At 39.1% G+C, this 27605-nt stretch overlaps 2 protein-coding genes and 1 long non-coding RNA gene across 6 annotated transcripts in view; 1 reads left to right on the forward strand and 2 right to left on the reverse strand.

Moving 5' to 3' along the window:
• The window catches only part of LOC140458091 (protein FAM180A), a 75225-nt gene extending 71982 nt beyond the window's left edge, over window positions 1-3243 (reverse strand). Inside the window, exon 1 of the mRNA XM_072552156.1 lies at window positions 3028-3243. Within this exon, the coding sequence (XP_072408257.1) occupies window positions 3028-3103 (76 nt within the window). The 5' untranslated portion in view covers window positions 3104-3243. The remainder of the gene's footprint in view (window positions 1-3027) is intronic.
• Window positions 3244-3380: 137 nt separating this feature from the next.
• LOC140458092 (uncharacterized) lies at window positions 3381-21303 on the forward strand. Its single transcript, XR_011953437.1, has 3 exons — window positions 3381-3531; window positions 17779-17924; window positions 18174-21303. It is a non-coding gene; the product is annotated as an uncharacterized lncRNA (long non-coding RNA).
• A 158-nt stretch (window positions 21304-21461) lies between these two features.
• Window positions 21462-27605, reverse strand: part of LOC140458093 (sodium- and chloride-dependent GABA transporter 1-like) — a 72323-nt gene continuing 66179 nt past the window's right edge. For 3 of the 4 annotated variants that reach the window (XM_072552160.1, XM_072552161.1, XM_072552158.1), the window contains one exon: window positions 21462-27554. In XM_072552160.1, coding sequence (XP_072408261.1) covers window positions 27450-27554 — 105 coding nt within the window. In that variant the 3' untranslated portion in view covers window positions 21462-27449. The remainder of the gene's footprint in view (window positions 27555-27605) is intronic. The other variant, XM_072552159.1, reaches the window with a different exon arrangement.

Raw genomic sequence — 27605 nt, forward strand, 5'->3', positions numbered from 1 at the left:
TGAGTTTGTCATAAGATGCCATAGCAAAGCGTACGAGTGTAGTTTCACCAAAGTAGAATTTTAGAGAGGCCATTGAATTAGTAATCACCTCTATACTGATTAAAGCATTCAGGAAGGAGCTTTCAGGCATAATAGAGAGCCTGATCATTGACACCTTACTTGAAGATGGATGGCTGCATGAAGCCATAGTGGCAGGCCAACAACAATTACATCTTTCAGGTTCATCCAACACTATTGCTACCGTCAGTAAGAGCACCAAACCACCAAGATCTGCAATTGTTGTGGTTTGACATACCTATCCAAAAGTTGACATGTGTTTCTTTACATCCGCAAAGTATGTTTTATCAAATGACATTGGACGCATGCATGCAAGAAATATGGTTTCAAAATTCAAGCCAGATCCCTGAACAATACTAGGTGATGATTCAAATGTTACAACACTACAATTCCATCAATAAGAAAAGTTTTAAGAATGTGCACAAATGCAAACACATGAATGAAATAAAGAGACAACCAAGCGAAAGGTAGATTTTGAAAGACAACCAAATTTTCAATATTGTTTATCTCACATACCATGTCAATGTTATAAAGGAATACAAAGTTGTTACAAATATTAATGTCCATAAAAGGCACAGGAGTTAGTGTCAACATAAAAACACTATGTATCTGAAAGATGTGTATCCTCCATTTGCACTCCATTGTTCAGCCTATGAGAGATTGTTTTATAGCATATAACAGGGCACCAGTTGCATGCATTAGCAAAATTGCACTGCGGTGTCTGTACACAAGGTTATCTTGGCTTCTGGAAAATTCCAGGAGATATTTACCAATGGTCCATAGGCAAAAAACAGAAATTGCTGGCAGCATCTGTGGAAAGCAAACAAAGTTAATGTTTTGGGTCCTATGATGTTTCTTCTCCAGTCAGAAGGCTTGTTCTGAACAAGGATCACTGGACTCAAACCATTTACTCTCTTTTCAGTCTATAGATGCTGCCAGATCTGTTGAGTTTCTCCAGCAATTTTTGCTTTTGTTTCAGATTTACAGCAACAGCAGTTCTTTTGTTCAATGGTCTAGCGGGTTGTATAACTCTGGGACATTGCCTCAGAAAGCAGTGGAGGCAGGACGATTGAATATTTTTAAGAGAGAGGCAGATAGATTCTTGATGGGCAGAGAAATCAAGGGGTTTTCAGGGGTGTAGATGAGAATGTGGAATTCAAATGTAAACAAATCAGCCATGATCATATTGAATAGCAGAGCCAACTTTTCTACTTCTGTTTCTCAGTTTTTTTGTCCATATGTCTAGTTGTGGTATGACCAGCAGTCCACAGAGACCACAGTTAATGAGAAGCTAGTTCAGGCCAATGTACAACATGCCAATCATGCGCAAGCAGAGTCAGGAAGCAAACTTAAGAAATAAAGCTGAAGATCATGTTTGTGGTGGCACGGTGGCTCAGTTGTTAGCATTGATATCTCATAGTTCCAGGGACCTGGGTTTGGTTCCACTCTTGCGTGACTGCCTGTGTGGAGATTGTGCAAACTCCCCATGTCTGCATGGGTTCCCTCTGGGTGCACAGGTTTCCTCTTACAATCCAAAGATGTACAGGTTAGGTGGACTAGGCATGGGAAATACTGGAATAAAGTCAACAAAGAACAGTCCACAGAAACACCCCAGTTAGGGCTTGAACCGACAATCCCTGGTTTAGGAGGCCAGTGCCATATCCATTAGGCCACTGGGGCATTGTTTTTACCCCAGGGGAAATACTGGGTAGGTGTAGATCTGGATGGGATGCTGTTCAGAGGGTCAGTATGGACCAAATCGTCTTTTTCCACTCTGTATGGATTCTAAGATGATGTGTAATGTTGTTGAATGACAGCAAGTTGTCAGCGGACAGCAATCAAGCACAACATGTACCTCTCCAGCTGGGTAAGCAATCACTCAATCAGGATGAGTTGTCAACCTTCTAAAATGTTGCATTGAATTGTTAATCGTGTTAACTCTCTTTGCATTATTATCAAATTGACAAAGTGTGCCAATGTTTAACCATGTAGACTTGTTTAGGGTAATATTTTTATCTTCAACAAAAGAAAAATGTGTTCAGTCTCACAACTCATAACGCAGTATATCTGTAAGAGAAATGCTCATCATATCATCATGATATCATAGCATTTGACCTGAGGGTTTATAGTCTCAGAATCCATCTTAACTGGGGCCAACAGAAACATGGCAAATTGGGAAAAACATGCTGCAGCTTGTAACCAAATAGTTTATTTTAGCCCAGGCACTGAAGTCTAATATGTGTATCTATCAGGATCTTTAATAAACATCTATTATATCTTTCAATTATGGGAACTAATAGAAGTATTGCCTCATCAGGAATAAAAGCCCGCATCACATTTTCTCAAACTACAATGACCAAACTATCACTTCATGCTAAGAAGCGTGTCCAGCAACCGTATATTGAAGGTTGCTCTACCTTCAAGAGAAGGAAAATTCAAGACATGTAAAACAAGTTGCTGATTCACTATCAACTATTTTCTACTATTGCCCAATTCATGATCTACCCAACAAGAAGGCATAATATGGACACCAACAGTTATACAATTAACACATACTCACTGACAAATATCCACACATCAGTACAAAAGAAAAGATATCAACACAAACATATAGTCCAACACCATTGCATACAAGTAGATCCAAATTATTGTATGCAGACTTGCATGAACATAAACAAGTAAAAGCTAACACACACACAATTAACTAAATACACTGAAGCAAAATTTGTCTTGAATGGTCGAAGCACAGTCAATAGTGTTTTGGCATCCTGATTTACATTCTGTTTGTTATTTATTGACAAATTTTGTCCATCTGTATTGCCTATTATAATTGATTGTCCAAAATAATTCTACTCCTGATACACATTCCTGCGACACAAACAGTTTTACCCATAGTAGAATCACATGACATTTGAAGAGTTTATTTCCTGTAATTTAGTTCAATTTTTATTATATTCTCACTGGACTTACCTTTATTCCTTTTGGGAAGTGCAGCTGCACAAACATTGGTGGAAAATATCAGCAGAATCAGAGTTTTTCCCTGCATTTTCCCAAGGGTTTAATTAGTGTATAATCTTGAATCAAAGTAACTTCTTGTAGTGATATATTAGACTACTATGCAGCTCTGGTAAGTCTGAAAGTCTTTTAGAAACTCTTTATGCAACGACTGCTGTGGCTGTATGTAAGCATGCCTGACCTTCAAAAACATCTGGTACACATCAGCAGACTATAATACGTATGCATGTTGACACTCAATCAACTAGCTGCTCACCCTCTCTCCCTCCCTCTCACACATCAATACCCATTTTCATACAATGCAGTCACACCTATACAGTTATTCTTACACACAATCCAGAACACATCAAAGGATATAGAGCAGATTCTTGCATTAATTTTTACAGGCAATTTTAAATTGTGTATTATATTGTAAGTGAAGACAGAGCTGCAGTCTTTGCATTCCAGGAGCTGTCAATGGTATGTAATGTTTCAGTTTCTAATAAGCCATGTGTACACGTATCTTGTAAATGTCTTTTCAGCCTTGCAATTTATCTTCCCACCTTGATAATAGTCCTTGTGAACTGATTTCTTCAACCCTGCCACAGTCTCATTTAGATCTGCTGTAATTTCAGGCTCAAACTTCAATTCCTTTTCCCTTCTCTTTTGCTAAAACTGCCACAGCAGCTGTGTGGCTATCATTAGCACATCCTTCAGACAACTCCATTTTCAAAATGGAGTTCTGTGATTGAACACAGACAACAATCCACTTTTGTTCCTGAATTTGCATAGGAGGTAGACAATGCCAGCTCCAGGAATGCTCCTGGATAACCTTTGGTCAATCTAACCAATTTTGCGTTTGGAGCTGTCCATATTTGGATCAAGCACTGCCTGCCACGTACTATACAGAACGTTCCAGTGCTTGTTTATCACCTGAATAATAGCTGCTGTGGGATCCAATTTTGAAGTAGATTTTGCTGAGCTAAATGATCACAGCTGATATTACAATTGACCTAGAAATAGAATAATGGAAGGCATGGGTCTTTCATACTTATGATCCCATTCAGATTTAGTAGCTCCAGAAAAGAAAGGAAATTTAATGTACTGAACATATTCCAGGAACATGCACTTCACAAGAAAGATCTTTCTTTGAAAATCCATATAAATAATAGTCTGTCAATGCTACTGAATTTATGAACTTCAAAAGGTTTCAGACATAATACCAAACTAATCCTCTTGTATTTAAAACTGCACCAATAACCGTGTTGCTGCTGCTTTCAAAATCCTGTTTAAGTTCCTTAACATCTCTTGATGCTGCAAAACCTCCGTGCTAGTGTGTACAACTTTCAGACTGTTAAAGACACTCTGGCATTCTTCCGTCCATTCAAACTTCTTGCATTTTTTTTAACAAGCTAATCAGTGATGCCGCTAGATTTTAAACATGTCTATCTACTGCAAAATCTTTTGTTTCCTCAAAGGCAGAAAATCCAAATTGCCCTTAATTTTCTCCTCTTGAGACCCCATGGCTTTACTTCATAGACTGACTCAAATAATTTATATTTGCTTTGGGAAATTCAATTTGTGCCAAGTTTTTCATCAAATGGGATCTGTGCAATCCATCAAACATTTAAGTGTTATAAATACTTTCTTCCATGCTTTGATAGACACAACAAAATCATTAATATATACAAAATGGTTGCACAATCCTTCAATAATGTTGTTTATAATTTTGAAACATTACTGGTGCTTTTTCATTCCAAATGGCATTGCCAAAGACCATCTGGGGTTATAAAGGCTAGTCAATGTAACTTGCAAATGTCCCTTCATAAGTCAATTTCTGTAATAGCCCATGCTTGCCCAATCCTCTTACTACAATCTTCCTGGCATTGGATATCAATCTGCCTTTGTCATAGCAATGACCTTACACTTAAACGAAAAGAGTCATTGTGATCCATCTGATTTTGATACAGACACAATATTTGAGCTCCACAATCATGATTCAGTTCAATAACAGCATTTTCCAACATAAATGATCTTTCCCTCATTTGAGTTAATTTCTCTGGATTTGAGTCTGTAAGAATGTTGCTTTATGGACAATTTTCTTTACATTAATATTGTTTATGATCTATGAAATTTTCCCTGATGTATTTACAAAACTCATTTATGAGTCCATAACAGCTATCATAAATCAAATAGTTTTTTCTAGAGATAGCATAACACAGTGGTTAGCACTGCTGCTTCACAGCACCTGAGACCCGGGTTCAATTCCCGCCTCAGGCAACTGACTGGAGTTTGCACGTTCTCCCCGTGTCTGCGTGGGTTTCCTCCGGGTGCTCCGGTTTCCTCCCACAGTCCAAAGATGTGCAGGCCAGGTGAATTGGCCATGCTAAATTGCCCGTAGTGTTAGGTAAGGGGTAAATGTAGGAGCATGGGTGGGTTGCGCTTCGGCGGGTCGGTGTGGACATGTTGGGCCGAAGGGCCTGTTTCCACACTGTAATGTAATGTAATCTAATCTAATCCACCTAACTTCTCAATTGCCTCTGTATCATCCAACTCAATTACTGGGAGAGGGGTATTGACTTTCAAATTATCAATTTCTTGTTCATTCTCTTTGATATTTTTATTTATCTCCCTACTCCTACTATTAATGGATAATAGTTACTAGACACTGATTCCTATTTCTTGTTTTAGGTAAGAGTCCTACAAACTCTATTAAATGCTTCCTCAAAAGCTAATTATTGGAAATAAGGCTGCAAGGTTAATTGATGGTTGGGGATTCTGCAGTAGCATGGATGACATGACTAGCATGATTTAACTCATTTGGGCAAATCTGGCCAATTAAATGTTTTGGTGTTTGAGCCTGTGTTTTTAAAATTAATAAGTGACTTGCCATTGGTATTCTGTGAACTGCTTGTAACATTTCATTACAGAACTCAGATGGAGTTAATGTATTATTGACTATTGTCCATTCTTCATATGATGCTATTTAACATGGTCTCCATTTCCTCATTTACCTTTTATCAAATATGTTTTGCTTACTTTGTTCTGTAAGCTTCACACAAACAATTTGAAGAAGACCCATCTTGAGTGAGACACAGCAGAATGAGAGAGTATTTTTGAGAATTTGGCATGCACTGGGAATTGAATTGATTTTTTTTTGTTTTTTTAATTCAATAGTCTAGTCAAAAGCTGACTCCACTGACTGAAATACTACAGTCAATCATCTGAAGCATAAATAGGATCTCAGTAGATGTTAATTACTATTAACGCTTATTGAGTATGACACACAGCTAGCGTGCAGGTGTACTTCTGGAAAACGGGAATATATTGGGGATTTGGTGCTGAGGGGAAGAGTTGTGTTTTGCTCTTTGTTTTTTTTTCCTGTGGTTTATAGTTTGTAAGGACTATATTCTACAGTAACGAGACCAAGTGAATAAGGACCCTAGAATAATTGATATTATTTGATATTAAACATCTTCCAAAATGTTAGTTTTATGAGTTAAGTTTTGGCAGAAGACCTCAAAACCATGGAGTGTTCTTCCTGCTCTATGTGGGAAGCCAGGCACATTTCCAGTGCCCAGGGCCAGCATGTGTGCTGGAAATGTATGATTTCAAGAAGGATACGCATTGGGTTTAAAGTAATCAAAGGATATTGGGCAAGAGCAGGAACAGGCCACTGAGTTCGATGATAAGCCATGATCATAATGAATGACGGAGAAGGCTTGAAAGGTTGAATGGTCTACTCTTGCTCCAATGTTCTATGATTCTATGTAATAACACACAGATATTGGCTCTTATTCAATTCCTGACAAAGCTTTTTGAAATAGTCCTCTCAACTGCATTCATGCCATACAAGTGCCAGGCAATGGTATCTCCAATAAGAGACAATCTAACCACTGCCCCTTGACATTCAATGACATTACCATCACTAAATCCCCCACTGTCCACACCCTGATGATTACCATGGAGCAGAAACTGTACTGGACTCGCCACATAAACAAAATGGCAACACATCCACATCAGAGGCTAGGAATCCTGTGGCAAGTAGCTCACCTCCTGACTCCCCAAAACTGTCCAGCATCTACACAGCAAAAGTCAGGAGTGTGATGGAATACTCGCCACTTGCCTGAAGAATGCAGCTCCAACAACATTCAAGAAGCTCGACACCAACCAAGATAAAGCAGCCTGCTTATTTGGTACCACATCCACAAACATTCAGTCATTCTACCAGCAAGGATCAGTGGCAATAATATGTGCGATCTACAAGATGTGTTGGAGAAATTCACCAAAGATCCTTAGACAACATCTTCCAAACCCAGAATTAATTCCATCTAGAATGACAAGGGCAGCAAATACATGGGAACACCACCACCTGCAACTTCCCCTCTAAGCCACTCACCATCCTGACTTAGAAATATTTGTCATTCCTTGTCACTGGGTCAAAATGCAGCCTTTTCCCCATTTCCCCACATGCCATTACTATCCAAATAATCACCAAAGTCCTTGTGAATGCCTCAATTACATTGTTTCCACTATGTTTCCTGGCAGTGTGTTCCATTCCATTCCCTAATAACTTGCTGTGTGAAAACATTTCTTCTCACATTTGAGGGTGGCATGGTGGCTCAGTGGTTAGCACTGCTGCCTCACAGCACCAGGGTACCAGGTTCAATTCCAGCCTCTGGTGACTGTCTGTGTGGAGTTTGCACATTCTCCCTGTGTCTGCCTGGGTTTCCTCCCACAGTCCAAAGATGTGCAAGTCAGGTGAATTGACAATGCTAAATTGCCCATAGTGTTAGGCGTATTAGTCAGAGGGAAATGGTCTGGGTGGGTTACTCTTTGGAAGGTCAGTGTGGACTGTTTGGGCCGAAGGGCTTGTTTCCACACTGTAGGGAATCTAATCTAATTACCCTTTCTTCATTTGCACATCACTTTAAAATGCTGTTAAGATATTATTCCAACTGATTCTTCTCTCAAGCCATGGAACACATCAGAACTTGATGAAACCCGGCAAGCAGAACTTCCACAAATTAGAACATCATACTGCACACTCTTCTCAGCAATACACCAAATTGTGAAGAATGCTATTTGCTTCATGATATCTGTGCTGACTCTTTCAGGAGTGAACCTAATTAGTTCCACTCTCTTGTTCTTTCCCAGTAATGTCTTTATTTTATTTTTTAAAATATGTATAATAATCTTTTACAAATCACTATTGAAGCAGTTTCCCTGTCAGTCAATCCTTCCAAATTATAACAACATGCCGCGTAAAAATATTATCCGCACCTCCCCACTGATTCCTTTACCAATTATCCAAAATCCTTGTCTCATTTAATGGAGGCATTAAGTGATGAGCTGATTATTTTTGCTCTTCAGACCACACTTATTGAAGACTTAATGCTGTACTCATTCCTGTCGCTAATAGATCCCTGTTCAGATTCTCCTCCAACATTCAGCTGATAATGCTCCCTTTTCCACCACATATGGACTGCAGCAGTTCAAGAAGACAGCTCATTACCACTTTTTTAAAAGACAATTTGGATAGGCAATAAGTTGTAGACTTGAGAGAAGTACCTTATTTGTGAAATATATTTTTAAACCATTCTCTGTATCGTGTCCCACATTTATAAACAGACTCCCTTTATAAAAGACCTGTTAATTGCTGAAAGAATCTAAACCTTTCCAAGGATCTCTCCACATCTTCTAGCTTTCGTATCCCATGTCACTGCCACCTTTTAGTTAGCCACTATTTAATGATACATACTAACCAGGGTGGTTGTACCATCTACAATCTGTTCAAACTGAGTATATAATCTATATAATCAAAAGTATATAACCATAGATAGCTACAGATTAATTCGATAAATTATATAAATTATATATGTAATGAGGTGTGCCATTATTAAAGTGGACGTGAATTTTAGCCGCTACCAGGGCCAGAGATGCACAGGCACCAACGATACTATCGATGGCTAGCACACCCGTTTTCCAGATCAACTTGTTTCCAGCCATTTTTAAGGCAGAATGGAACCAGGCATGGTTACTCACTAGACCTGGCAAATGGCCAATCACGTTTGTCTGCTTACATCCACTTAATTAAAGGAAGCTAACTGGGAGTTTACATCATCGTCCCAGTTCCCATGGATGACAGGTGCTCACTAGAAGCAGCAGCCCCTATTGGTAGACCAGGTGATTCTCAATCCTAGGGCCCTCCTTGCTTGCCCCTGTGCAACAACCTAACCGACCTGTAGACAGCCTCCTCCCCAAGAAAGATGACCTGGTTGCAAAAGCCATGTTTAGCTTAAATCCTGAAACATTGGAGAGAGGGCACCTCCATTTAAGTACCCTGTTCCTTCCTTGGTTTTCATCACTCCCTGCTGCTGCTGCTTTCGAGCTGGAAGATCTCCTATTGACCATCAAGCCCCTGTCCACCAACACCCCATAACTGGATATGGGGTGCACCCTGTGGGCATTAATTGGCTGTTCTGGGGAGTGACTGTTTGCTGTTAATACTGTCTTCTGACCACGTTGTAACTTGGTAATGTGGGCCTGAAACCCACAGAGAAATGCTGGTCTATAGTAGAATATGGTGGAGTTTAGAATATAGAAGAGGAACAGGCCCTTCAGCCCAGCATGTCTGCACTGACCATGAATGCCATTCTAAACTAATGCCATCTGTCTGCGTATGGCCTCCATCCCTCTATTCCCTAATTTCTGCCAATTATTTTAAATCTGCACTCTCTCCTTGATCCTTTCATAAAGGGGAACAGTTTCTCACTATCTATGCATCCAGACTCCTCCTGGTTTTGATATATGGGTTGAGGACATAACTGAGGAACTCCTACAACAAATAGTCAGGGCCTGAGATGACTGACCTCCAATGACCTTAATTCCTTTATGCAAAACATGGTTTTAATTAGTGGAGGGCTGTGTTCGCCTGGCATACACTGCCACTGTCTCATTGAAGTATGAAGAAAGCATCCTGTGTCATTCCCAGACGAGAACATAGAACATAGAACATAGAAAAATACAGCGCAGTACAGGCCCTTCAGCCTTCGATGTTGCGCCGATCCAAGCCCACCTAACCTACACTAACCCACTGTCCTCCATATGCCTATCCAATGCCCGTTTAAATGCCCATAAAGAGGGAGAGTCCACCACTGCTAATGGCAGGGCATTCCATGAACTCATGACTCACTGAGTAAAGAATCTACCCCTAACATCTGTCCTATAACTACCACCCCTTAATTTAAAGCTATGCCCCCTCGTAATAGCTGACTCCATACGTGGAAAAAGGTTCTCATGGTCAACCCTATCTCAACCCTTAATCATCTTGTACACCTCTATCAAGTCACCCCTAAACCTTCTTTTCTCCAATGAAAACAGCCCCAAGTGCCTCAGTCTTTCCTCATACGATCTTCCTACCATACCAGGCAACATCCTGGTAAACCTCTTCTGCACCCGTTCCAGTGCCTCCACATCCTTCCTATAGTATGGAGACCAAAACTGCACATAATACTCCAGATGCAGCCCACCAGAGTCTTATACAACTGCAACATGACCTCAGGACTCCGGAACTCAATTCCTCTACCAATAAAAGCCAGTAAGCCATATGCCTTCTTCACCGCACTATTTACCTGGTTGGCAACTTTCAGAGATCTGTATACATGGACACCAAGATCCCTCTGCTCATCCACACTACCAAGTATCCGACCATTAGCCCAGTACCCCATCTTTTATTTGATTCAAAAATTGAAGCAATTTCACCCTGAATATGTGTATGTAGATATTTTCCTAATCAACCTGCTCAGAGATGTTATTGCATACTTCTAAAGCAAGTGAAAGTTGAACCTGGACCTCCAGATCCAGAGGTAGGGGCACTATCACTATGTCAGAGGAGCCCTCCTGAATGTATATACTTTACATATTTAACTCAACACGATTCACATATCATTATTAGCTTACTTTTGGATTAATAGACATGCAAAAGGATAAAGCTGAAAATGTATTGCTGGAAAAGCGCAGCAGGTCAGGCAGCATCCAAGGAGCAGGAGAATCAACATTTCGGGCATGAGCCCTTCTTCAGGATGTTATTTTTCTCCTAGAAGATTTTAACCTACTGTGAATCCTCTTGCAAGGATGCCTTCCTTGAAGAAGCTCTTTTCCTCCCTCTCCTGCTCCTTGGATGCTGCCTGACCTGCTGCGCTTTTCCAGCAACACATTTTCAGTTCTGATCTCCAGCATCTGCAGTCCTCACTTTCTCCATGCAAAAGGATAAAGCCATGTTTAGAAGTCTTGTGGCTCAGTTGGTTACACTGTTATCTCTGAGCCAAAAATCTTGGGCTCAAATCCTACCCCAAGATTTGTTGACCATGGAAGATGCTTTCATGATACAGGCTGATAATAACCCTGCAAGTTACCCTGGCAGGTGGTAAAAGCAGGAGAGATTTCTGCAGTAATACCTGCTCCTCATGTTAAAACCAATTGCCTCTCTCTAAAACAAAGAGATGCCTGTAATATCTATTTGACTATGGTTGATTGTGGATGGGTAAAACACTGCACTTCCTGGGCTCTGGTAAAATGTGCGAAGGAGGAAACATGATTTAACGTTAAGCCCAACAATGCTGGATTTCTGCCATGTACAAACTTCATCTTAAATTAGAAGATATAAGTGGAGGAGGAATAGTCACCCTTCCGATCAGAAGTGCGAGCATTCAAATGGTAATTGGGATGAAGTCATCCATATACCCGTAAACTGCCTTCAATGTCATTGTGACTTCTGATCTTCTTGGATGCACTTATAAAAGCAGTCATGGAGTACTGGTGGTGTCATGATACTGTCGTTGATTGTGCAATCCAGAGCTTTATGCTACCATTCTGGAGTTGTGAGTTCAAATCCGACCAAAACAATTCTGCTGGGGAGGAATCAACAGGACTCAAGTACACCAAACTTCAGCCTTCCCACCCTCAGGCTCACCAACAGAGACAGCACTTTCAGGAGTGTCATTTGCAGTTAGACAATACTAACAGCATTAAACAAAAAGTGTTGAATTATCTTTTAATAAGAACCACATTCTCTATTGTATCACATGGAACTGATGAGGTCAGCGTATCAAAATGCCAATTCACTGGCAACACATAAGAATGCAACACAGTCTGGAGTTTGACCCAAACAGCTGTAGTCACATCAGGATTTAATATTTATGAGTGCTGGAGGTCGCAAAATATATTTGTACTTTTCACTATGCAATAAAATATACCTTGTTTACTACAAGAGGCTCTTCTATCCAATAGAGGTGGATATTCTCATCCAGACTAGACCACACAGACTATGAAGGAACAGATACCTTGAAGACTTTTTTAGGAGCATTTGCAATATGATGTTTAACCTCACTACAAAAAGATGAAACGATATCAATTATTGCAGCAGTACACCCTTAAATGAAATCAAATTTAAATTTAATCATCCTATGAATAGAACATTCAATACATTGTAGATCTCTAGTTTACTGAAAAGGCATTTTGAAGAATCAAGACTGGAATTATGAGGAAACAATTTACATAAAGGCCAACAGACAGTCAGAAATACACATACACACATGCATATATATCATATGTGCAGGTTATACAGAAGGGGTCTTTTGATATACATTACACATTTTCTATGTGGATCCTTTATCTAATGTGCCTGTTGATTACTCACAGCAGCAACATTCAACTTCCAACACTCACTTATTACACTTATTACAGTATGCATACAAAAGCTACTACATCATTGAACCATGGAATGCTACAAAATAGAAGGCCACTTGGCCCATCTTACCTGTCCCCAATGCCATCTCTTTGGCACAGTTATCCAATTAATCTCATTCCTTTTCAATTCTTTGGCTTTACTTAATGCGCCCTTCATTTATGTAGCTAGTTTGAATGTAGTAGTGAACCTATTTCTCCCAACCTTTCAGGCACTGCTTTCCAAAGAACAGTAATTCGTTGTCTGAAACAGTATTTCCTCATGTTACCGCTGCTTCTTTTAGCAACCACTTTACATCAGTGTTCACTAGTTACAACTCTACTACCACTGGAAACAGTTTCTCCTTACGTACATGATCAAAACCATTCATAATGTAGAACGGGGTTTTGGATGGAGATAAGAAATAGCAAAGAAGGAAATTACAAATGGAAACAATTTATAGAATTCTAACATTAGCTACACTGTAGGGCAGAATATAAATCAAGAAAGGACGTTGAGACCTTTAACTATGAAATATGGTAGCAAGTGATGTAATGAAGGAGCATGTCTTGGCCTACACGGTTACTGCTGCGCCAAGTGGATTTTTTTCTGATTTTCTTCAACAGAAATATTTAGGACAGGCCTGAGTTGGCCAGAAAAATTGCAGGCAGATGAGTGTGTAATTTTAGAAAGGATTACTATTCGTGGAATTTATTTCAACAGTGATCAGAATATCTGGATCAAATGCAAGGAAATGTGATATTGTCCGCTTTGGCAAGGGGGTTAAAAAATCAGAACATGACTTAAATAGAGAGAAATTGCAGCAGAGTGTAATACAGAGGGCTCCAGATGAAATACATCTTAATCATAACTCATGATTAATCACAATGCAGGTGGATGGAAGACCGGCCTTTCCTGCGAAGGGGTGGAGTATAAAAATAGAGAAGTTTGTTGTTTAGGAGTTAATGTTGGGAGATTGCATTAAACTCTAACCAATCTGATGATGTGAGATTGGTTTGAGTGAGGATAAAGCAGAATACCTTAAGATCTCCTGGAAAGCAGACCTTCATTCATAGATCTCCTCAGAGTCTTGGAAACTAACTAGCTAATGAACTTTGAACTTCATTGCTAATCATAAAAGAAACAACATCATTTTCAGACAAGAGCTTCTTCTTGCTAAGTCTCCTCCAAACCAAATAGGTCCTTAGACCTGATCAAGGAATGAGGAATGGTGGTATTTCTCTTCCTTTGCTCAAAGACTAGTCACACCTGGGAGTTACAGATTCCATCAAGAAGTGAGGATCTTCAAGAGCATTCTGGTTTGAGGTTTAGCTAGGAAGCAAACATACCGGAGCTGTGTGAGTAAAGTTTAAAATCCCCATTGGACAAAAAAAATCTGCAAATTATTTTCAAAAAACAAACTGAGAAGGCAAGAAGTTAAGAAATGAGTGTTTACAGTTCAGAGCAAGTGTCTCCATCACTGCATGTGTATACAATGAGGCACAGCTGTAGTAGGGGAATCTGGGGCTATATAGGTCCATAAGGCCATACTGAGTTTGTAGCACCAGAAACATGGCGAAGTTGAATCAAGGTAACAAATGGGACAATGAAAAACCAAAGCAGACAGAGTCAAATAGAAGAAGATAGTTACAAGACCATTGAGGCTGAGACAAAACCAAAGAATCCACAATTTAAAGCATGCTTCTAACAAAGAATACATTTGATTTTATTGGGTAAGTCATGGAAAATTATTATGTATTAGGATATGAAAGGCAGGAAATCAGTCATTTTGCCATTGAGAGGAGAAGAAACCTCCATTTTTTCTGCCTGTAGAAAACGTCCATGTTCCCTGCAAAAACAAGGGAAAATCCACTAGGAAGCAATTACTAAGGTAAAGGATTGTCTCAAGCTTAAATTCTAAATCATAAGTTGTACAAGTAAGTTCAAATTGTATTCAATAGAACTTACAGCTGATGGTTAAATTGCCAAAGCGTATAACAAGCCAGAGATATTTCTCAACAATTTTTACAAGTTTTGGCTATTGTTTTAATTTCAGAATAAATAAAATTCTTAAAACAGCAAGTTTTAACAGAAGAGCTCAGAATCCAGAGGGATCCCTATATACATTTCTGTTAACAATCAGTGGAAAAGTGTGGCTATGAAGTGCTAAAATCCGAATTAATAAGAGGCAGAAATTGCTGGAATTATTGCTGGTATATTTATCATAACTCAAAGTAATTTTACTTTGGAGTAAACTGTTTAAATCATGCTGGAAGCAGAAACCAGGAAGGCTCATAGGAAAATCACGGAGAGGATTTGCCTATCTTATCACAGGAGATCAACAGAATGCATTTGGTTTATAAGGTCTAAACTGCCTAAAGACTATGTGACAAGCTAACACCACAAGTGGGTCAGAATGCAGAAACTAACAGCCAGTACAAATGCTGTGGAAAATGAAACCTTCATATCCACGAGCAAAGCCCATTTATAAAAAAAACTATAAATCATTTCCAGAAGATGTACATTAGTTATATATAGTTTCATGCTGCAGAATGCCAAATGATTATTCGTACAAAGACATTAATTTGATGGAATCACCAGCATTAGAAAAGTTACTCAATGCAGTTTAAGCAGAAATTTGTGATCCAAATTGATATGATCTTGATAGAATGCGTTTATGTCAGTGCCTATACATTTAGTTTTATGTTTGTGTAACAAAGCTGCTCCTTTCACAGATTATGGTGTCCTTGGTTTTCTTTCAGAGAGGACGTAAAAGACATAGACTCTGAAAAGTCAAAGTTGAAGACTTTTAGGACCAGTTTGATTATAGGTAACAGATACTGCCTCAGGCAAAATGCTTTCAAGTTTTTGAAGAAAAACACTTGTACAATGAAGGGGGAGTGGCCATTTATCCCAGCTCAGCTTTTCTCTGGTTTGGTTTGATTTTAGCAGTAGTCTGCTGAAGCTGCTGCACCCAAAGAAGCAGGTCCAGGCTGGTGCCCTCTCTCTGACATCTCTTCTGTAAGACCCTGTGTATGATTTTACCTTTTGTGTCAAGGAGTATTTATGGGGATTGTTGCAAGTATTTGGAACAGCACCATTAAGTTGGGATAATTTGTTGGGTTTTCGGATAGGTTAAGTTAATCTGTATTCTGTTCTCTTTTGTTTGTGTTTCATTCGGTAATCTTGTAAACTATTCTGTTTTGTTTAAACCATCAACAAAACCAGTTGGTTTGACCAGCAGCATCTCTCTTGGTATATCCACTCCACACCTGCTTAAAACAAGTAGCAAAGTTAGGGTCTGGGCTACTTTCTTGAAATATTTTGAGGGGTCTGGTCTGGTCTATAACACTGGATATACAGATAACTGTCACAGTCTTATCAAGTCAAATACCATGAATGAAGAGGTTATAAATTGCAGAGATGAAACTACACGATCCCAGTATCATAACCTCAGGCTCAAGGATTTGATACAAATAGCCTTGCAATATTAACAATGTAAGGGAGTTGAAAAAGTAGATGTAATTTATCATCAGCGCTTCTTAATATTGAGCCTCCATATTTCAATCTCAACATTCATGAGGTCGCACGAAGTTTTCCACGAATTCCTCGAGAAAGTGAACAGATCAAGAGAAATAAAGTTATATCAAGCCTATTCAGAGAGAAGCCAGTCAAAGAACAACTGGTTCCAGAAAAAATTGTTGTCCAACTGGAAAAGGAGAAACTGATAGAATTTTCACTGGGTTTCCTACAGTCATGGTGGAACACAAAAAGAAGAAACGATCTATTAACTAGCTCGACAAAAGAGAATTGTTTCATACTGTCAATGAGAAGAAAACCTGCAACTATACAGGAGTGATGGAAATATTTTCCAATCCGAGCCTCAATTGAGAGCCTGGGGATATGAGAAATCAATAACGTTTGACAACTGAGCCATCTCCTGACAACAAGAATGAGCTGTACAACCTAGTCAAGCTTATTGAGGAATCACTAACTGGAGTGGTTCAGACATTTTTACTTTGAGCACTGCCAACATTTTAAGTGCATCATTTTTGTCTATTTTTATCCAAACCAATATGATTCTAATATCACCAAAATTTCTTCCTTTACTGTTGCATTGACACCATCTTCTTCTCCAGGGAGAAAGATGCTATGTGTTCATTTAATGCTAGAGTACTATTATTTGGCTCCATAAAAATACCTCAGAGGAAAAGTTGAATGAGGTGTGAAATTAACTGATTTGGAAATCGAGATTGGTAATTAACCTGATTCGAGTTGTTATGCTGTAGACAGTATGCAAAAAATTGTGCTGCCATCTCTTCATATGATTACAGCCAGTGCTAAGTGTATTGTTGATGGCTGCACATTGAAGTAAAGGCACAAAATCCAAAGGCACTGGCAAGTATTCCCACTAGTTTGTGTGCTTAAAGTAAGGCCTTCACCTCTTAAAGAGGAAGAGGGCATTGTCTGGAGCAGATCTAGACTTCATTTTGCAAGAGCCAGAAATGGAATAACATGACAGAGAGAATGCTCCAAAGATGTCTGAAAATGCACTGGAAGGTCCTCATATAAGAGGTGGACATGAAGAGAGAGGTCTTTAATTGACAGGAGGTTAGAAGACCCTCCAGTCAACTTCTGAGAAAGCAATGGTCATTAACAGCAAAGGGTAGCCCTGAGGACCTGGATGCAGTGTTAAAAGGAGTTAATTTATATCACATAATTAGTCAAGGTGTTATGATAGTGTTAAAATGGACTATCACTTTTAACTTCAATTATCAGATTTCAAATACCTGGGACTTTTTCATGGAGAAAAATGGTTTTAAAAATGGAAAACACTGACTTTAGATGGCTGCAATATTATCTGCATGGTTGAGACAAGAACCGTCAATAAGCAAGCAATGATGTAACTTCCGACTCACATACAGTTTTTATGCCAATGGCAATCACATGAGCAAAATTCATTGCATCATGCTCAATGATACACTTCCCCTCTCTTGCAGGACAATGCGGTACATAAGTGAAGATCACCACCTTCCAGTAGGACTACGTTCACCCTCACCAGGAGATGACGCTCAGCTATGACTGAAGTGAACATGGCTCGCCAGTCCTGAAGTGGAAACCAACAAGGAAAATTGGAAAGGTGAAAGTGAGTACTGCAGATGCTGGAGGTTAGAGTAGAACTGGAAAAGCACAGCTAGTCATGCAGCATCCAAGGAGCAGGAAAATCGAAGTTTCAGGCAAAAAACCCTTAATCAGAAATTCGGCCTTTACCTGAAATGTGTCCTGCTGTGCTTTGCCACTCTAATCTTGAAGGAAAATTGTATGCAATTTCCTAGTCATCTTTCATGCATCCCACTCCCCTCACAACCTAACCTTGTTGTCTTTCTCCTTCCAGATCTCCAAGAATTGGCACCTGGCCAGCTGGTAGTATCAAGAGGGAATAACAGTAGAGGAAGAGGAATCTGATGATGAGGAAACACTGAAACTCAATCTTGCATTTACAACTACCAACTCAGGCTCTGCAGGTGTTGTACAAGCTAACACAGAAACAGTAACAGAACAGCAGATTGTGGCAAGGGAGAAGGGTTGCTCAATATGATCAGAACAAGTCAGATGGATAGGCACAACAAAATATTTGGTACATTTGTGAACCTAGCAGAATGTTACCTTTCACTGTCAATGAGCATGGAAGAATTCAACAATATCCTTGCAATGGCTGTGCACAGAGATGGAAATTCACCCTTTCCAGAGTAGAAAAGGTGCCCAACTCTGAAAACATTCACAAATCCAATCATAGTGCTATATCTGATGGTTAATGTCTGAGCTTCAATCTGAACATCCAGATCTCTCTTTACCTCATTTTTTCCCAGTGCTTTTCCATTTACTGTATAGTTTGCTCTTGAATTGAATCTTCCAAAATGCCATCTGCCATTTCTCTGCCCAACTCTCCAATCTATCTATATTCCATTGTATTCTCTGACAGTCCCCTTCACTACCTGCTACTCCACCAATTTTAGTGTCTTCTGCAAACTTGCTAATCAGACCACCTATACCTTTCTCCAGATCATGAATGTATATCACAAACAACAGTGGCCCCCACACGGATCCCTGTGGAATACCACTAGTCACAGGTCTCCATTTTGAGAAACTCCCTTTCACTACTACTCTCTGTCTCCTGTTGCCCAGCCACTTACCCTGGACTCCACCCAACTTCACCTTCTCCATCAGCCTACCATACTGAATGCCTTACTGAAGTCCATGTATATGACATTTACAGCCCTTCCCTCATCAATCAACTTTGTCACTTCCTCAAAGAATTCTATTCGGATTGTAAAACATGACCTTCCCTGCATAAAACCATGTTGCCTATCACTGATAAGCCCATTTTCCTCCAAATGGGAATAGATCCTATAACTCAGTATCTTCTCCAGCAGCTTCCCTACCACTGACGTTAGGCTCACCGGTCAATAATTACATGGATTATCCCTGCCACTTTGCCACTATTTATTTGCAGCTTCCGTAAAGCCATGTGTACAGTCAATCGTGACTCCAACCCCCAGTGGATGACTGCATTGATAGCAGGAAGGTTGCCATATTTTCCATTCCCAGTTCAACAAACCTGACGATAATTAAAATAGACCATGCAAGATGGTACTGGAGTAGGATCATTCGGGCTGCTGATCATCCATTGCTTTTTCCCATCTATTTCTCTTCCTCTTTCTTTTCTTTCTTTCCTCTACAGTTCTCTCTTACCTATTGCACTTGGGGGACCTCAGCAGCATCAGTGACGGCAGCAAGTGTTTTCCCAGCGGCAAGAGATGGCAGCAGAATGTGTGGTGACCTCAATGTGGTGGGCCAAGCGCAGCACTTGAGGCGTCAGCATCACCATCGATAATGGCTCTGATGTCAGCATTGGTTCAAAGGGTTGCATTCTTGCATTTCTTCAGGAAGGTTGTAGAATCTGATATATCAATTGATTCCAAGATGTTTGTGGCGTCGTCAAGTTGGGTCAAATGGTGAGTGATGGACCACATGGTGGTTCAGTGGTTAGCACTGCTGCCTCACAGGGCCAGGGACCCAGGTTCAATTCCAGCCTCAGGCAACTGTCTGCATATTCTCCCCATGTCTATGTCAGTTTCTTCTGGGTGTTCTGGTTTGTTCCCACAATCCAGAGATGTGCAAGTTAGGTGGATTGGCCATGGTAAATTGTATATTTTGTCCAGGGATTTGCAGGCGAGGTGCATTAGCCATGGGAAATGCAGGGATAGGGTAGGGAGATGGGACTGGGTGGGATACTCTTTGGAGGGTCATTGTGAGCTCGATGGGCTAAATGGCTTGCTTCCACACTGTCGGGATTCTGTGATGGCGATGGAACATTAGTGGATCTGACGTATGCGGCACCAAGGCATTGGCATCAGCGTTTGCGAAGCCATGGTTGCAGCAGTGGCAACACCGCAGTGTTGGTGGGTCCAGTGCAGGTGGCATTGATGATTCTGACTCAACATTTATGGCAGCAGGTATTGACAATGGTGATTTGGACTTTTTCTTTTATTTTGTTTCTGTTTTGTTAATTTTGGCTCTTGTTTTTAATTCTAACTATTGTATTCTAAGGTGGCGCTGGAGAGTGGTGACACTGTATTCCTGTACTCCTAAAGCTGGGTACATGTGACAATAAAATCTAATCCTCTGCTGATGTCACGGCCAAGCTCAGTCAATTCAGCACATATCAAACAAGAAATGTGGGATCTTATAAGGCTTACAAAACACGTGGAGGCAATAGAAAATGGAACAAGTTAAAGCATCCAACTCATTAAGCCTACCACTCCCTCTGTTTGTGCAGTTTGCCTTATCCCAGACTTTATCCATTTATCCAAGTTCTAAAACATTTCTCCCTGACAGCTAAAGTGAGTCAAACACAACTCCACAAACTTCTTGTTAACATCCCTGTCATGTAACTGCCTATCTATTTTCTGGTTATAAGCATAAGGCTAAATTCATTAGTCATTTTATATTGTTTCCAAGCGAGTTTTTCTGTTTCCTGATTGTTAATAGAATATCCTTTCTTGTGTATGAACAAGTTACTTCTTCTAAACTGACACTCTCATTTTTTAGAGTGGTACAGTGGCACATTGGCTAGCACTGCTGTGTCATAACGCCAGGGACCCACATTCGATTCCAGCCTCGGGCGACTGTCGTGTGGTGTTTGCACATTCTCCCAGTGTCTGAGTTGGTTTCCTCCGGGTGCTCCAGTTTCCACCCACAATCCAAAGATGTGCAGGTTGGGTGAATTGGCCATGCTAAATTGCCCAATGTGACTAGGGATATGTAGATTGGGTGCATTAGTCAGGGAAATGTAGATTATTAGGGGTCGGGGAATAGGTCTGGGTGGGATACTCTTTGGACAGTTGTTGTGGACTTGTTGGGCCAATGGCATGATTTTATGATTTACTTTGTCCAACTCTCTGCTATTTTCATCACCAAATTTCCCTGTTTGCTATTTATGTAATGAGAAGTTCCCTGTTCCATTTTGCCTTTTCTAAATGTATTTTGATTCACATGATCTCTTAATTGTAAATACTTATGTGATAAAGGAATTTTTTCACTATTTACTGCTATGTTTTGCCTTAAAGTTCAGTTCCAAAGGCTTGCAGAGTTAAAAAAAATACTGATCTCAGACTGCCATGTTAATGATGCATTTATTTTCTTTCCTTTTACACATATATATTCAATTACAAAGATGAATAAGCCAAAGCTGATCACAGCCTAAACTACTATAACATCAAACCACATAAGGAGGCATGATACTTTCATGCATTCAACTATAATGAGAGAGCTATTGGCCATTACACAGCAAGTTATATGGATTGATCATTAAGTCTCATGCAGTACCCTACACAGAATGATTATTACTCACAGATGTAGAACTAAGAGAAAATAAACTATTATTTAGTGCTATGAACATCATCAGAGAATCAAAAGCATTTCACAACAAATTCTTTCCTTTTGTTATCATTACACTGCAGCAAGTGAGATAAATTACCAGCGAGACTGGGTTTAGTAGACTTAGTGGCAGGATAGCGTTCATTGTTGACCTAAGTTGACCAATAGAAATTCACCACCAGCAACAAGCAAAGGTCTGTCAAAATAGGTGCTAAGTGAGCTACTGTGTATTTCTAACATTATTTTTATTTTACATGCAGCATTTGCAGTTTTTCTGACTCTGTCCCAGATTCCTGGGTATGGTAGAACAAATAACAATTGGTCTGATTTAATGTTATATGTTGATTTCATGCATTTATTTATGTTACACACAACCTGCAAACAGACGCACTAATTAGAAGCAGGAACAGGGTGTTTGGCCTCTCGAGCCTGCTCTATTATTCAATAATATCTTGGCTGATTTGATTACATCGCATCCCCGTCTTTTCACTCTCTTGCTTATCAACAACTCTGCTTCCACCAGCCTGTGAAGAAGAGAATTTGTAAAGCTGATGGCACTGTGAGAAGATATTTGACCTTAAATCAGTCTTAAATGGGTGACTCTCAGTTCTAGATTTTCTGACAAGGAGCACCATCCTTTCTATATTTACCTTGTTAAGACCCATCAGGATCTTATGTAATTCAATAAAGTCATCCCTTACTCTTTTAAATATCAACAGTTATGAGTCTAGTCCATTCAGTCTCATGGTGCAACCTGTCCATTTCAGATTGTAGTTTAGTAAATCTCTCCTGAACTGTTTCCAATTTTTTTATGTTCCTCTATAAATAAAGTGTCCATTACTATACATGGTATTCCTTATTATACTAAAGCGTAACCACCTCACTGGAATATTCAGTTGCCCTCACAACAACATTCTATTAGCTTTCCTAATTACTTTGTGTAGTTACATATTAAGCTTTCGCATGAACATACAGATCACTCTAGACCATAGAGATCTCCAATCTCTCGCCATTCAGGGAATACTTTGTTTTTTATTCTTCCCGCCAAAATGGACATTTTCATATTTTCCCTCATTAAATTCTATTTTCCAGATACCTGCTCATGAATTCTATCCATATTGTTTGTAGCGTTCTCGTGTTCCCTTCACAACAAACCTTCCTACCTACCTTCACAGGAGGCTTCAAAGAATTGAAGATGTCACCTAGGCTGGACAAAATATCTGCAAATCAACCTCCCAGTTCAGTGGACATACCCACAACTATGGCAACCAGCAACCAAGTTACAAATTTTTACTCAAACCTTGAACACCTAGGGTGAGACACTCGAAAATGAGCAAGGAAATGGGAATCCTGTGCCAACCACCTAAGCACTACCGGCTTCACAGGAGGCTTCAAAGCACTGAAGATGTCAACTTGACAGGGGACAAAATGTCTGCAAATCAACTTCCTGTCTTAGTAAACATACCCACAACCACAGTTCACTACCTATCTTTGCATCAACAAGAAATTTAGCAGCTGTACCTTTGATCCCTTCATCCAAGTCATTCATATATATTATGAACAGTTCAAGTTCCCCATGTCACTTGACTCATTATATGTTGTCAACCAGAAAATGATCCACTCATATCTACTCTCTGTTTCCTAATAATTAGCCAATCTCTTCTATTAATGCCCATATATTAATCTCTACTCCAAGGGGTTTTATTTTCTTCAATGATGTGGCACTTTACAAATGCCTTATTAAAACTTAAGGACAGTAATTTACCAGCTTCCTTTTATCCACAGCACCTGCTACTTCCTCAAAAAATGCCAAAACAAAAATAGTTAACTGTGATTTCCCTTTCACAAAACTATGTTTACTGTACCTCATTAGCCTGAATTTGCCAAGTGCCTTTCCTTAATTTTTTAATAAAGCCTTCTAAGTTTTTCCTGTGGCAGATATTAAACTAACTGGCTTGTAGCTTCCTGCTGTTAGTCTCCCTCCATTTTTGAATAAAGGAATTAAATTCATTATTTTCCAATGTAAGTGAACCTTAACCAAATCATGGACTTTTCAAAAAGGAAAACCATCACTTATCTATCTCACTAGACTCTTCTTTTAAGACATTGGATGAAGTTCATCAGGTTGCAACTCTGATGTTTTAATATCACTTCCTTGGTTATTGTAATTTTCTTGAGTTTGTCTCTCCTTTCCATTTTCTGATGTACAGCTATTTATTGGATGTTTGTATATTTGTTACAGTGACTAACTGGGGCAAAATACTGTCCAATTCATCACTTATCCCCTTATACTCCATTATTAATTCTCTAGAATTACTTTCTGTAGGCCCATACTCACTCTTACCTTTTTTATATATTTCTAAAATCTGTCACTATTTGCTTTTCACATTTATGGCTAACTTTATTTTACTACATTATTAGCATTTTAGTCACTTCTGTCTTAATCTTTGTTGTCTGTTATATTTCTGTCCAATCCAATCTTCCGACCTGCCATCCATCTTTGAAATTATATGCCTTTTCTTTAAGTTTTATACTACAGAGTCATATAGTTATACAGCACAGAAACAGGCCCTCCAGCCCAACCTGTCCATGCCGACCAGGATTCCTAAACTGAACTAGTCCCATTTGCCCATAGCCCTTTAAACCTTTCCTATCCATGTGTCTGTTTAAATGTTGTTTCTTTCACTCCCTCTGCCAGTTCGTCCCATATACGCACACCATCTATGTGAAAATATTACCCCTCAGTCGCTTTTAAATATTTCCCTCTCACTCTCTAGTTTTTGACTCCCTTACCCTGGGGAAAAGACCTTGGCTATTCACCTTATCTATGTCCACCATAATTTTATAAACCTCTAAACCTCAGCTTCCATTGCTCCAGGGAAAAACATCTCAGCCTCTTATAACTTAAACCCTCCAGTCTTGGTAACATCTTTGTAAATCTTTTTGCATCCTTTCTAGTTTATTAGCATCTTTCTAATAGGAGGGTGACCAGAATTTTATACAGTCCTCCAAATGTGGCATTACCAGTGGTAATGTGATGTACAGCAGTAAAATGATGTCCCAACTGCTATAGTCAATGCTCTGACCAATGAAGACAACAATTTCTTCATGAACTATGGATAGTGGGTGTTCCTCTTGGTATTGTTCTTTCATATTGGAATATAACGATGCTTCTACATCTGAAATATCCCCTTAAGTTAATTAATAAACATCCTATCTGATTGCATATGGTTGGGTCCAGAATGTGCTATTCTAAGAAACTATCCTAAAAACATTTGCACGAGCTCTTTACCCACGCGACCTTTGTCTCTCTGACTTTTCAAGTCTACATCTGGTTTATAATTCCCCATGATTATTGCAGTACCTTTCATAGAAGTGTCACAGTTCAAAATGAGGCTATTCAGCCCATTGTGCCTGTACTGGCTATCTGAGCATTATAACTTAATTCCATTCTCCTACCTTTCTCCCAAAACTTGTTTTTATTTAAATAATCACCCACTGCCCTCATGAATGCCTCTGTTGAACCTCCCTCCACCAAACCTCCAGGTAATGCATTCCAAACCCTAACTACATGCTGTTCAAAAAAAAGTTTCTCACCACGCATTAGCTTCTATTATAGAATACTTTAAAACTGTGCCTTCTGTTTCTTGACCCATTTCTGAGTAGGAATCGTTTCTCCCTATATACTCAGACCTCATGATTTTTTACATTTCTCTTTATCTCCTCTTAGCCTTATTCTCTCCAAGGAAAACAGTACAAACTTCTCCAATTTTTCTTTATAAATAAATTCTCTTATCCCTGGAACCATTTATTGTATACACTTTCCAATGTATTCACATCCTTTCTACAGCATGGCATCAGATCTGAGCAATACTCCAGCTGACATTTAAACAGTGTCTTGGATAAGATCATCATAATTTGCCTGCTTTTTAAACTTTAAGTCCCTATTTATGAAGCAAAGTGCACTATTATTAACAGATCTCTCTTTGTAGGCTGTCACCTTTAAGGATTTATGTGCTTATACACCGAGGTTCTCTGTTCCTATACACCCTTTAGAATAGTACCTTTTACTTTACACTGTCTTCCTATGCTCATTGTACCAAAGTATATCACCTCACACATCGCTGCATTGAAACACATCTGTAACCTGTCCACCCACGTATGGACAAGAAGTCTATGTCCTCCTCACAGTTTCCAATTCTCCAAAGTTTCTAAGATCTGCAAATTTTAAAATTGTCCCCTAGGTCTGGTTCATTTAGATATTTCAGGAAAAGCAAGGGTACTAATACCTAGCCCTGGGGAACAGTACTAAAAACCTTCTTCCAGACCAAAAAAATACCCATTGACCATTAATCTCTGTTTTCTAACCCAAAGTCAATTTTGTATCCACATTGCTACTGTTCCTTTTATTCTATCAACTATAACTTTTCTCAAGTCTGTTGTGTGGGACTGTATTTAACACCCTTTTAGAAACCCATTTATGCCATAAAAACAATCAAGCAAAATAGTTAAACAGGAATTTCCCTTAACAAATCCATTCTGACTCTTCCAAGTTAATCTACATTTTTCTGTGACTATTCAATTCCAAGTAACAGTTTCTAGAAGTTTCCCCACACTAACATTAAACTGCTTGGTCTGTGATTGCTGAGCCAATTTTATAAAAGTTTTTAAACAAAGGCAGAATGTTTGCCATTTCTCAATCCTCTGGCACTACTTCAATCCAGGGAAAAATAAAAAATAATTTCCAATGCCTCTGTAATTTCCACTCTGGCTGCATTCAATATTCTTGTATATCCTTTCTAACAAGCTCTAATCATTTCTTTTTTATATTACATCCTACCATTTGGTTACTGTTGGGGTTATTTGTGGGGTAGGGCAGCGGCAGTAAGCCTGTCACTTCTTGCCATTTTCATTTCTATTCTCAGTCCAAATCCTGATTTCCTGAATTTAAGTTATCCTTCCTGATAATGCTAATTGTATCATGAATGAATAGTCATGTCTCCACCTTTTCCCAGTTCCCTGTCCTTCCTAAATGCGATATATCCTTCAATATTCAGGATCCGATCTGTATCTGTGTGCTAACATTTTCTTGCACAAGTGATAACATATAAGTCTAACTGTTTATGCCCAAAACATATGACAGGGAACAGCCATGTATGTCAGTAGAGAAGCAAATTTTCTGAATAATTGTTTTCAGCATTTTGTTTTTATCAAGTAAACTTCAAAATAGTGCACCAGGCAACACATTACATTGAGGATTTGGACCCACCATATGAAGAGCTACTGATGAGATACACAATTCTAGATCTTAAAATGGGCACAAGACAATCTGTTAACAGTTAACTCCAACTAATGTTTATAGAAGCTACAGTTAGCAAATCACAAGATAGTTATGGCAAAACAATGGTATTTCCTAACGTCCTCAAATCCTTTGGTGGTTATAATAATTTCTGAGAGAGATGAATACAGAATCTCACAATGTTGAGCAGATTTGTGATGATAATAGGAAAGAGGAAGGCTTTCATGACAACATTACACTGTGTGAAAGGTGATGTTAGTGTTTAATCTTACAGTACTTATCAAATAGATAATATATCTTTCATAACTTGAAAAGAAGCTGTTTCAGACAGATAAACTCTAATCTATTTTTTCATCCATTTAAACTTCTGGATTACTATGCAACAAGCCAAAAAGGTTTATAAAAAGGCTTTGCCTTTAAACATGTAGAGAACTAAACGGTAGCCTCAGCATAGCCACTGTTTGGAGACGAGTTGGATTTTAGCCCATTGTTGTGAAATATGACCCCTTGCCTGGGCTGTGTCATTGTTTGCAAACGCTAGAGTAACAAGAGAAAGACAAGATGTTAAAAAAGTCAAAGATAAAAATT

This window comes from Chiloscyllium punctatum, chromosome 32 (genome assembly GCF_047496795.1).
Source record: "Chiloscyllium punctatum isolate Juve2018m chromosome 32, sChiPun1.3, whole genome shotgun sequence".
NCBI classification, from domain to species: Eukaryota; Metazoa; Chordata; class Chondrichthyes; order Orectolobiformes; family Hemiscylliidae; genus Chiloscyllium; species Chiloscyllium punctatum.